General features: G+C 50.6%; 1 protein-coding gene across 10 annotated transcripts in view; it reads left to right on the forward strand.

Moving 5' to 3' along the window:
• Positions 1-12,871, forward strand: part of CACNA1A (calcium voltage-gated channel subunit alpha1 A) — a 416,980-nt gene that overhangs the window by 16,418 nt on the left and 387,691 nt on the right. For 9 of the 10 annotated variants that reach the window (XM_074384539.1, XM_074384541.1, XM_074384546.1 and 6 more), the window contains exon 2: positions 4,576-4,851. In XM_074384539.1, the coding sequence (XP_074240640.1) occupies positions 4,685-4,851 (167 nt within the window). In that variant the 5' untranslated portion in view covers positions 4,576-4,684. Of the gene's footprint in view, positions 1-4,575; positions 4,852-12,871 lie in introns of those variants that run through there. The other variant, XM_074384548.1, reaches the window with a different exon arrangement.

The raw sequence follows: 12,871 nt of genomic DNA on the forward strand, positions 1-12,871 counted from the left end.
CTCTCCTCTCTGTTCTCTTTCTCTCCTCTCTTTTACTCCCTTTATTTCTCTTTTTATTTTCTTTTTCTTTCTTCCTTCCTTCCTTCCTTCCTTCCTGCCTCCTTCCCTCCTTCCCTCCCTCCCTCCCTCCTTCCCACCCTTCCTTCTCTTTCTTTCTGACAAGGTAGCCTATCGGTAGCCTAGGCTGGAATGTCGTGGTGCAATCATGGTTCACCGCAGCCTCGAACTTCTGGGCTCAGAGTTTCCTCCCATCTCAGCCTTTTGAGTGTATAGGACTACAGGTGCATGTCACCAGACATGGCTAATTAAAAAAAAGTTTTGTCTTTTTTTTTTTGGAGACAGGGTCTTGCTATGTTGCTCAGGCTGGTCTCAAACTTCCAGGCTGAAGTGATCCTCCTGCCTCAGCCTCCCAAACTGTTGTGATTACAGGCGTGGGCCGCTGTGCATGGCCTCATTCTATTTCACTCATGCCACCCTCCCAGTAGATTGCTTGTCTTGGACAGATACTGAGAGGCTAGTCGTCGGGGCTGACTCAGGCGGGAGAAATCAGGTTGGGATTGGAAATACGCTCTTGGGTGAGGTGTAGATTCCAGAAGCCCCGGACCATGCCACCCACAGCCACACGGGGCTCTTCACTGTTCCTTGAGCAAGCCACACGCAGTCCTGCCTCCAGCCCCTCACGCGCTGCTCCTTCTGCCCGGAAAGCTCTTCCCTCAGATACCCACGTGGCTCCTCAGCCCCCTTAGGCCTCTCTCAGATGCCACCTCCTCAGTGAGGCTGTCTCTGGGCCCCTATTTCATAAAGTAAAAGCCTCTTCCTCCTGCTCCTCCCTCCTCCTCCTTCTCTTTCTCCTTTTTCTCTTTGTCTCTCTTCTTTCCTCCTCCTCCTCTTCCTTTTTCCTTCTCCTACTCTTTCCCCCTCCTCTCCCTCCTCCTCCCTCCGCCTCCTCCCCTCCTCCCCCCTCCCCCTTCTCCCCCCTCCTCATCCTCCCCCTCCCCCCTCCTCCCTCCTCCTTCTCATTCCTCTTCCTCTTCCTCCTCTTCCTTCTCCTCCCCTTCCCTCTTCTCCCCCTCCTCCCCATCCCCTCCTCCTCCCTCCTCTCCCTCTTTCCCCTCCTTTCCCTTCTCCCTCCTCCACCTCCTCCTCCTTCTCCCTCCTTCTCCTCCTCCCCCTTCCCCCTCCTCCCCCTCCTTCCTCCTTCCCCTCCTCCTCCCTTCCCATCCCCCTCCTCCCTCCTGTCTTCTCTCCCCCTCCTCCCCTGTCCCCCTCCACCTCTTCATTTTGACATGGGGTCTAACTCCACTGGCCAGGCAGAAGTTCAGTGGTACAATCACAGCTCACTGCAACCTCATCTCAGGCTCAGACAATCCTCCTGCCTCAGCCTCCTAGTAGCTGGGACCACAGGCACGTGCCACCATGCCTGGCTAATTTTTAAAAAAATTGTTTTTAGGAACAGGGCCTTGTCACATTGCCCAGGCTGGTCCTGAACTCCTGGCCTCAAGCAAGGAGTTCCCCTGCCCTGCCCTCCCAAAGTGCCAGGATTACAGGCATGAGTGACTGCATCCAGCCTACACATCTTACCCCTCTTTGTTATGGACTGAATGGTGTCTTCCCAAATTCATAGGTTGAAGTCTAAACTCCAGTATCTCAGAATTTGGCTGCATATCGAGACAGGGCCTTTACAAAAGTAATTAAGGTAAAAGGAGGTTATATGAGTGGGCACTAATTCAATATTACTGGTGTCCTTCTATTTTTTATTTTTATTTTGAGACAGAGTTTCACTCTTGTTGCCCAGGCGGGAGTGCAATGGTGCGATCTCGGCTCACTGCAACCTCCACCTCCTGGGTTCAAGCAATTCTCCTGCCTCACCTTCCCAAGTTGCTGAGATTACAGGGGCCTGCCACCATACCCCGCTAATTTTGTATTTTTATTAGAGACAGGGTTTCTCCATGTTGGTCAGGCTGGTTTCAAACTCCTGACCTCAGGTGATCTGCCCGCCTCGGCCTCCCAAAGTGCTGGAATTACAGGCATGAGCCACTGCTCTTGGCCATTACTAGTTTCCTCTAAGAAGAGATGCCACAGAAAGACCTCAGTGAGCATGTGAGGTAATGCATATGTTAATTAGCCCAAGCTCACCATTCCACAAGGCGTACATGTTCCAGACCATCATGCTGGACATCATAAATACATACAATTTTGTCATCCCAGCTACTCGGGAGGCTGAGGTGGGAGAATTGCTTGAAACCAGGAGGTGGAGGTTGCCGTGAGCTGAGATCACACCACTGCACTCCAGCCTGGGCAACAAGAGTGAAACTTCGTCTCAAAAAAACAAAACAAAACAAAAACAAAACAAAACAAAACAAAACAAAACAAAACAAAACAAAACAAAAAAACAAAAACCATGCCAAGCGAGGTGGCTCACACCTATAATCTCAGCACTTTGGGAGGCTGAGGCGGGCAGATCACAAGGTCAGGAGATCGAGAGCAGTCTGGCTAACATAGTGAAACCCTGTCTCTAGTAAAAGACAAAAAATTAGCCGGGTATGGTGGCATGCGCCTGTAATCCCAGCTACTTTGGAGGCTGAGGCAGGAGAATCACTTGAACCCAGGAGATGGAGGTTGCAGTGAGCCGAGATCACACCATTGCACTTCAGCCCAGGTGACAGCCTGAGACTCCGTCTCAAAAAACTAATTATATACACACACAATTTTTATTCATCAATTAAAAAAATTTTTTTTGAGACAGGGTCTGGCTCTATCACCCAGGCTAGAGTGCAGTGGCACAATCTTGGCTCACTGCAACCTCTGCTTCCCAGGCTCGAGTGATCCTCCCACCTCAGCCTCCCAAGCAGCTGGAACCAGAGGCACGTGCCACCATGCCCAGCTAATTTTTGTATTTTTAGTAGAGATGGGGTCTTGCTGTGTTGCCCAGGTTGGTCTCAAACTCCTAGGCTCAAGCAATCTGCACGCCACAGTGCTAGGATTACAGGTATGAGCCACCATACCTGGTCCTTTGGCCCTTCGCAGCACTTTTTAACTCCTAATCTCTGTTTAATGTACCCACTCATTTTGTTCCTTGCCTGTCTCCCTCCTAGAATGTCCTCTCCACGAGGGTGGGGACATTTGTCCAGTCTTATTCATGGCTGTGTCCCCAGCATCTAGCACAAGGCCAGGCACAAATTGGGTGGTTGCTCAGATTTGTTGAATGAATAAGTGACTGGAGGTAAAGCTCTTGGGGCTACAAGGTCCTTTGGTGTGTCGAGTGTTCGTTTGACAAATGTGTGAGTGGAGGAAAGTCTGTCTCTCTTCTCTTTTCAAAAACCAGCTGCTGGCCGGATGCAGTGGCTCATGACTGTAATCCCCACACTTTGGGAGGCAGAGGCGGGCAGATCACTTGAGATCAGGAATTTGACATCAGCCCAGCCAACATGGTGAAACTCCATCTCTACTAAACGTTCAAAAGTTAGCTGGGCATGGTGGCAGATGCCCGCAGTCCCAGCTACCCAGGAGGCTGAGGCAGGAGAATCGCTCGAACCTGGGAGGCAGAGGTTGCAGTGAGCCAAGATCGCGCCATGGCATTCCAGCCTGGGCGACAGAGTGATTCCATCTCAAACAGACAACCAACCAACCCCAAAACCAGCTGAAGCCTGGTGTGGTGGCATGCACCTGCCCTCCCAGCTACTCAGGAGGGAGGCCGAGGCAGGAGAATCGCTGCAGTCCAGCGTTCCAGACCAGCCTGGGCAATACAGCAACACCCCATCTCTAAAAAAAATAAAATAATGAAGTTAAAAAAACAGAACCTGGTGAGAAGCAGGGTGGCTGGACAGGTGGCCACTCCCACATATATTTATTTATTTTTTTAGAGACAGAGTCTCACCGTTGCCCAGGCTGGAGTGCAGTGGCACAACATTGACTCACTGCAACCTCTGCCTCCTGGGTTCAAGCGACTCTCCTGCCTCAGCCTCCTGAGCTGAGGCATCACAGGCATGCGCCACGACGCTCGGCTAATTTTTGTATTTTTAGTAGCGACAAGGTTTCACCATGTTGGCCAGGCTGGTCTCGAACTCCTGGCCTCAGGTGATGGATGCACCCTCTTCAGCCTCCCAAAGTGCTGGGATTACAGGCCTGAGCCACAGCGCCCGGTCTCCCACGTGCATTTAAAACTGCCTCTGGAACTCACCCTTTCAGCTTTCCAGGGACTGAAGGAGAACGAACCAGCAGGCTCAGGGTGGTTCATTTGCAGAGAGGGAGGCAGAGATGCTGAGGAGCCCGGCGTCCCGCCCTCTGTGGCCGGCACCTGGGCGGTGGAGCAGGTGCCTGCTGCGCAGCCTCCTCGTCTTTTGCTCCATGGGGCGCAGCTGTTGCCGGGCAGCTCCTAAGAACCGGCTTTCTGGGCCCTGAGTTGCCAAGGAACTACTAAATCCCGGCCAGCTGGGGTCGGGGTATATTTTGACTTTCTGGGAAGGAGGGTGGGGCGGCCTCTCCTGTCTTCTGAGTTCCTTTCTCCTGGCGCTCTGTGAGCTCTGGCTGCCTCTCCCTCACGCTGGCCCTCTCCCTCCTCTTTCTTCCCTCCAGTTTCCCTCTCACTGTGCTGAGGCAGAAGACCCTGGGATTTCTGAGCGAGCCCCATGGACGCTGAAGTCTTCCTGGGTCCCCGACTCCATGCTCTGGCGCCCCAGTTACTATGACGCCCAGCACCCTGCAGGACACGCGGCCTCCCCGGCTCAGCATCTGCTTCGAGGGGCCCCCTCTGAGGCGGCGGGGTGGCGTGGTGGACCACCGGGATGTCATCTTGGCCCACCAGGCCCACAAAATCCACAACACCCCCCAGGCCAGGAGGAAAGAATGGGAGTGAGTATGGGCCGGGTCGAGTCGGGCTGTACTTGGGTGGGGGGGGGTCCTTTGGGGGTTAGAACGTTTTGGGCACGCTTTTTTCCGGGGAGCAAATTCATGCATTGAACGTATTGATATGTCTGTACTGGCTTCTGAAATGTTAAAATGCTTTCCTGCTAATTGATCAATATTAGTTGCGTTATGACCCCGGGGCACCCCCGTGGCTCCGTGACTCCCCGCACTGTCCCACGCTGCGGCAACAAAGGGGTTAACGAGGGGTGTGGCAGCCAGGACCCGGCTCCGAGGATTGTGAGTGTCCACTCTGATGGCTTGGCAAATATTTCTTTTTCTTTCTTTCTTTCTTTTTTTTTTTTGAGATGGAGTTTTGCAATTGTCGCCCAGGCTGGAGTGCAGTGACACCATCTCGGCTCACTTCAACCTCCGCCTCCCAGGTTCAAGCCATTCTCCTGAATCAGCCTCCAGAGTAGCTGGGATTGCAGGCACCCGCCACCACGCCCGGCTACTTTTGTGGTTTTAGTAGAGACGGGGTTTCTCCACGTTGGTCGGCTAATCTGGAACTCCCGACCTCAGGTGATCCGCTCACCTCGGCCTCCCAAAGTGCTGGGATAACAGGCGTGAGCCACCGTGCCCAGCCAGCAAATAGTTCTGTTGGGGTGGCTGAGAAGTGCTGCTTCCTGGGGGGTGGGGGGGGGGAAATGTGGGAATCGCATTTCTGTTTCCAGTGTTGAGTTGAAATCTGTGGGGTTAAGGGCTGGAGACAAAAGCGTGTGAAGGTGGAAGGGGACCTAGATACATGGTGGCTTCAGTGGAGGCTGGTCCTGGGTGCCCCTTTTCTCTTTGTCGGTGACCCCAAAAGTGGGTCTTCTGGTGGGAGACGCGGGGGTGGGGCTGGCTGGTCGTGTAGCTGCTGCCGGACGATGTGGGATGAATGGCTTCCTGAGCTGGGTCCTCACCCCGGAAATCGCTGGTTCTTGGCTGTTGTAGCGTTGAAGGTGGTTTGTGTGAAGGTTCAGTCCCAGGCAGCCCTGCACAGCCTTTTCCACGCAGTAGGGGAGCTGGCGGGTTTTTTCTTCTCCCCTCCCTCCCTCTCTCCCTTCCTTCTTTCTTCCTTCCTTTCTTTCTTTCCCCTTTCCTTAAGAACTTTTTTTTTTTTTTTTTTTTTTTTGGCAAAGGCAGAGACCTAGGGTGGATTCTTGAGCAGATCTCAGGAGCATGGGATGAGAATATAAATATTCGGTTGATTGGAGCTGAGGCTGATGCGGACACTAATCCATTTAGGGATCCCAACGTTGACTCTCTTGCCCTTTCCGTGATCCAGACTCCACCCTGTGGACAGCACACTTCACCAGACGCCCACCACGCCCCCATTTTTCCATTTGCAGGAGGGGAAGTGGGGTTCTCAGTGCCACGTGGGTTGAGAGGGTGCTGGTGAGCGGGGTGTCAATACACAGTGCAATGCAAACTGTTTTATTAAGATGAGCTGTTGCTCAGTTTGAATCGAAGAGCTTCCGGATGGGGCTCAGGGTGGCGCAAGCCTGGCCCCTGAGGTGGTTTCCTGAGCTTAGTCTGACATCTGCTGGCGCGTTTGAGCATCGTTTAGGAGGCAACGTGGCGACCTCCCCTCCACCCGCCACAGTGTGGGGCTCCTCTTAGCGTTCCCTCCTCTCCATCCACTCATCTGTCCACTCAGCCTCCCACCACCCACTCATGCAAACTTGTGTGCGTCTGTCCATCATCCATCCGTCCATCATCCGTCCGTCCATCATCCGTCCGTCCATCATCCATCCGTCCATCATCCATCCGTCCATCATCCATCCGTCCTTCTATCCATCCATCCATTCATCCATCTCTCTATTCGTTCTCTCATCTATTTTCCAGCCATCCAACCACTTTCGCATTCACCCACCTGTCCACACCTCTATCCATCATCCAGCCCACCCACCCACTCTCGCATTCTTCCATTCGCCCATTCATCCATCCATTCTTCAGTCCATCCACCCACCAGTCCTTTTATATACCAGTCTATCCATCCACTCCTCCATCATTCCGTAACTGGCCAGGGTGCACCCATTCCCTTTACGTCGGCGCTAAGTACCACTTCTCTATTCTGCCCTCTCCAGAACTCGCCCTTTCTCTCTCGACTCCTCTCCCCTTTCTTCCCTCTTTAGTATTTCTGCTATCCCTTGTTTCCTTTCCTTTTCTTTTTTCTTTGTTTCTTTCTTTCTTTCTTTCTTTTTTCTTGAGACGGAGCTTTCCTCTTGTCTTCCAGGCTGGAGTGCAGTGGCGTGATCTCAGCTCACTGCAACCTTCACCTCCCGGGTTCCAGCGATTCTCCTGCCTCAGCCTCCTGAGTAGCTGGGATTACAGGCACGCGCCACCATGTCTGACTAATTTATTTTTTATTTTTAGTAGAGACAGGGTTTAGTAGAGGCTGGTCTTGAACTCCTGACCTCAGGTGATCCATCCGCCTCGGCCTTCCAAAGTGCTGAGATTACAAGCTTGTGCTACTACACCCAGCTTCATTTTTATAAATTTTAATTAATTAATTTTGGTGGTAGGGTCTTGCTCTGTCACTCAGGCTGGAGTGCAGTGGCTCTACCATGGCTCACTGCAGCCGTGTTCAAACGGCTGGGTACAACGAGCCTCCCGTCGCAGCCTCGCAAGTAGCTGGGACTACAGAGGCACCACACCATGACCAGCTAGTTAAAAAAAAAATTTTTTTTTTGTCTTTGTAGCATTGGGCTCTTGTTCAGGTTGGTCTCAAACTCAGGGCCTCAAGTGACCCTCTTGCCTTGGCACCCCAAATTGCTGGGATGACAGGCATGAGTCACCATGCCTGGCCCAAGGTGTCCTTATAGTCATGATCTCCAAACTTCTGAACTTCTACCTAACCAGCAAAACAATTACTCAGCACACCCGTAGCTGAAATGCATACCCACGGCATATGCACTTATTTATATGTAATTTATGAAAGTATTTTGCTAAATGGGTTAAATGTACTTTAAAATACACATAAAAATAACGTGAAAAGGATGAGACGTCAATGAGATATACTTTCAAATGGCTTTAAGAGTTTCATTTAATAGGGCAACATGCTTTTGCTCTCATGTTTTAGAATTTTGCCTTCACTTTTTAAATACTGTGCGCTACAAGAGCTTTTTTACTCTGAAAATGTTCTAATACGCTCAAAGTAGGAAGAAGAGCTCGGTGAAACGTCCATACCCATCACAATGGAATAATTATCAGGATTGGGCCAGACCTGCATCAGAAATCCATATCCTCTTTCTGAATATTTAAAAGTAAATCCCTGACCTCATGTGATTTTTGCAGACTTCAGACGACATCTTTAAAGCACACAGACACATCTTAGGAATATCACACTGAGAACATGGTTTTTATGTCTGATTTCCAGTCCACATTCAGATTTCTTGTTCGTCTTTTTACGGTTGATTCTTTTTTTTTTTTTGAGACGGAGTTTCGCTCTTGTTACCCAGGCTGGAGTGCAATGGCGCGATCTCGGCTCACCGCAACCTCCGCCTCCTGGGCTCAGGCAATTCTCCTGATTCTTTTTTTGATTCAAGGAGCTCTGTGTGTTGCATTTTGCCGTTTCTCTCTTTTAAGTGTGATAAAATATACATAACATAAAACTGACAATTTTAACCATTTTTAAGCATCCAGTTCAGTGGCATTAGGTACATTCACATTGTTGTGTGACCATCACCACCATCCATCTCTAAAACTTGTTTTTGTTTGTTTTGAGACAGTCTTGCTCTGTTGCCTAGGCTGGAGTGCAGTGGTGTGATCTCTTCTCACTGCAACCTCCACCTCCTGCCTCAGCCTCCCAGGTAGCTGGGATTACAGGCATGCACCACCACACCCAGCTAATTTTTGTATTTTTAGTAGAGACGGGGTTTTGTCATGTTGGCCAGGCTAGTCTCAAACTCCTGAACTCAAGTGGTCAGCCCCGCTCAGACTCCTAAAGTGCCAGGATTACAGGCATAAGCCACCACGCCCAGCTGATCTCCGGTTTTTTATCACTCCGAACTGAAACTCTTTCCCCATGAAACACTGACTTCCCATACCCTATCCCCCAGCCCCTGGCATCTACCATTCTACTTTCTGTGTGAATCCGATGACTCTAGAGACCTCATATAAGTAGAAACATACAGTGTTAGTCCTTTTGTGTCTAGAGTATTTCACTGGGTGTAATGTCCTCCAGATTTATCCATGTTGCAGCATGTGTCAGAATTTTCTTACTTTTTAAGGCTGAATAATATTCCATTGTATGGATAGATCACATTTTGTCCGCCCACCCATCCGCCCACCCATCCGCCCACCCATCCGCCCACCCTTCCGCCCACCCTTCTGCCCACCCTTCCGCCCACCCTTCCGCCCACCCATCCTTCCATCCACCCACCCACCCCACCCACCCATCCTCCCACCCATCCACCCATCCATCCATCCATCCATCCATGAACACTGGGGTTGCTTCTATTTTAGGGCTATTGCGAATAATGCTGCCGTGAACACAGGTGTACACATAACTCTTGGAGACCCTGCTTTCCATTCTTTGAGATGTATTCCTAGACGTGGGATTGTTGGATCATACATTTAGTTTTCTGGTAGTCATGTCTTCTATGTCTTATTCAGTCTATAGCAGTCTTCCTGATCTCCTATTTTCTATCCTGTTGACTCGGAGAAGAAAGCAGATAAACCATCCTGCAGAATGTCTCCCATTCTTCTTCTTCTTCGGTCTAACACTCTCCCAACTGAGCTACTTTGGCTGTCCTTATTACTGTTATTATTTAGAGACAAGATCTTGCTCTGTTACCCAGGCTGGAGTCCAGTGGGGCAATCACAGCTCACCACAGCCTCAAACTCCTGGCTTCATGTGATCCTCCCTTCTCAGCCTCCCTAGTAGCTGACTACAGGTGTGTGTCACCACATCCAGCTAATTTTTTGTTTTTGTAGAGACAAGGTCTCACTGTGTTGCCCAAGCTGGTCTCGAACTCCCGGCCTCAAGCGATCCTCCTGTGGCAGCCTCCTAAATCACTGGGATTATAGATGTAAGCTACTACATCCAGCCTAAGCATCTTCCATTCTTCATAGCCTGCTTGGAAGTTTGATGTTTATAACTGTGGCGGTTTGGCCCACCAGTGGGAACCCCACCCAGGCACAGTACATGCCACAGTGAGGCTCACGTGGTTTCACCTCGCCAGTGGTCCTCGTGAACGCCTTGTGGCCACCTTCTGATAGTGATTGAATTAGATCGCCATTGCCTACTTCTCGTGACTGAGTTTGGTCTCTTTGCTCCTTCTGCTTGCATTACTATCTTCTTCAATCTTTGCCTTCTTTTTTCTTTCTTTTCTTTTTTGAGAGAGTCTTGCTTTGTCACCCAGGCTGGAGTGCAGTGGAGTGTTCTCAGCTCACTGATACCTCTGCCTCCAAAATGCAAGTGATCCGTCTGCCTCAGCCTCTCAAATAGGTGGGATCACAGGCACCTGCCATCACGCCCAACTACTTTTGTATTTTTAGTAGAGACAGGATTTCGCCATGTTGGCTAGGCTGGTCTTGAACTCTTGGCCTCAAGTGATCTACCCCGCCCTTGGCCTCCTAAAGTGCTGGGATTACAGACATGAGCCACTGTGTCCCGCCTCAATCTTTGCTTTGTAGGCAGGAATCTTTTAAAGCCAAATGTCCACTTTATCAGCCAACATCCCAAACCATCAGTCCATTCACACAGGTCTAAGACTGGAATACATTGCCATGCCCTGGAATTGTTATTTATCTCATTCCTGGTGGTCTGTCTTGCCCACTGGAATATCCCCAAAGGGGTTGCTTGTTTGTCCTGTTCACAGCTGTGTCCCCAGAGACTGAGGCCAGCACCCAGTAGGTGCTCGCAAAATAGCTCTTGAAGCAAAGCATTGACTAACAATGAATGAGAGCCACTGCCAGCCAGCCAAGTGGATTTGGGTCAACCATCAGTTACGTTCTAATACAACTCAGTGCTTCTCTTTGAGACAGAGTCATGTTCTATAACTCAGGCTAGAGTGCAGTGACCTGATAATGGCTCACTGCAGCCTCAACCTCCTGGTCTCAGGCAATCCTCCTGCTTCAGCTTCCCCAAATCTTGGGATTACAGGTGTGAACCACCATGTCCGGCCTATAAGGTCTTCTTAAATGCAGATTCTGTTTTGACAGGTCTAGGCTAAGACTTAGGATTCTGCCTACCTGCCTGCCTTCCTTCCTCTTATTATATTATATTTTTTTTGGATGGAGTTTTGCTCTTGTTGCCCAGACTGGAGTGTAGTGGCGTGATCTCGGCTCACTGCAACCTCTGCCTCTCGCGTTCAGGTGATTCTCCTACCTCAGCCTCCTGAGTAGCTGGGATTACAAGCATGTGCCAATTTTTGTATTTTAAGTAGAGACGGAGTTTTTCCATGTTGGTGGTGCTCGCAAACTCCTGACCTCAGGTGATCCGGCCACCTGAGCCTCCCAAAGTGCTGGGATTACCGGTGTGAGCCATCGTGCCTGGCCAGGGTTTCTGCATTTCTTTCCAACAGGCTGCCGGGTGAGGCCGATGCTGCCTGGTCTAAGCAGTGAGCTGCTAAGCCATCATCATCAGAGAATGGAAAGAACATGATGAGAATCGGAGCAGAGACAGGAGTGTTAGGGGAACCGTGTGAGTGTCCTGAATAGTACTTATTAGGCCGTGATCATCATCATCCCCACGTTTTTTTTTTTTTTTTTTTGAGATGGGGTCTCACTATGTTGCCCAGACTGGTCTCAAACTCTTGGGCTCAGGCGATCCTCCTGCTTCAGCCTCTGGAGTATCTGGGATTATAGGCATGAGCCACTGTGCCTGGCAATAAGCAGCGTTGGCTGGGCTGTCATCCCAGCACTTTGGGAGGCCGAGGCGGGTGGATCACCTGAGGTCAGGAATTCGAGACCAACCTGGCCATCATGGTGAAACCCTGTCTCTACTAAAAATACAAAAAATTAGCCTGTTGTGGTGGCGCGTGCCTGTAATCCCAGCTACTCCAGAGCCTGAGGCAAGAGAATCGCGGGATCCCGGGAGGTGGAGGTTGCTGTGAGCCGAGATGGCGCCACAGTACTCCAGCCTGGGCAACAGAGAAAGACTCTGTCTCAAACCAAACCAAACCAAACCAGCCCAGTATTGGTGGAGCACTTACTATCCGTGGGGCACGGTTCCAAGACCTTTATGTGCATTAAGTCGTTTAATCCTCTTTGTTGTAAATAGACGGTGGTGCGCGCTGCTCTTCTCCAGAGCAATTCTGTGCAGACATCTTTTCAAATGCACACAACGATCTCGTGACACGGTGCGGGCAGCTGCGGTTGCTATTATTGTTATTGTGGTTACTTACTATCTTCTTACGATTACTTATGATGACCTATAGGAACCTTGTTATTTTGCCCCTTATGCAGATGGGTGAACAGATGGTGAGAGGTGAATTCCAGGTTGCTTACTGAGGCACCCAAGAGCCAAGACAGAGATGGTGTGACCTTGAATTCCAGGCCAGAACTGGCTGCCTCCCAGGTTAAGAAGATTCCCCTGCCTCAGCCTCTGGAGTAGCTGGGACTACAGGCACGTGCCACCACACCTGGCTACTTTTTTTTTTTTTGTATTTTTAGTAGGACAGGGTTTTATCATGTTGGCCAGGCTGGCCTCGACCTCCTGACCTCAAGTGAGCCATCTGCCGCAGCCTCTCAAAGTGCTTAGATCACAGGCGTGAGCTACCACAGTGGCTCATCCCTTAAGGTAGGGACCCAGGCTCAGCAAAACTGCAGGTCATCAGCTAGAACTGGGTGACTTTCCCAGCTAGGGATCGGAGGTGTGGCCTCAATTGTCCTGGTCCCTGAGGCCTGAGCTGCGAGGACGAGACAACACAAACTGAGACTTTTATTTTATTTTTAGAGACAGGGTCTCACTATCACCCAGGCTGGAGTACAGTGGTGCAATAATGGCCGAGTGTAGCCTTGGCCTCCTGGGCTTAAG

Source organism: Saimiri boliviensis, chromosome 14 (genome assembly GCF_048565385.1).
Source record: "Saimiri boliviensis isolate mSaiBol1 chromosome 14, mSaiBol1.pri, whole genome shotgun sequence".
NCBI classification, from domain to species: Eukaryota; Metazoa; Chordata; class Mammalia; order Primates; family Cebidae; genus Saimiri; species Saimiri boliviensis.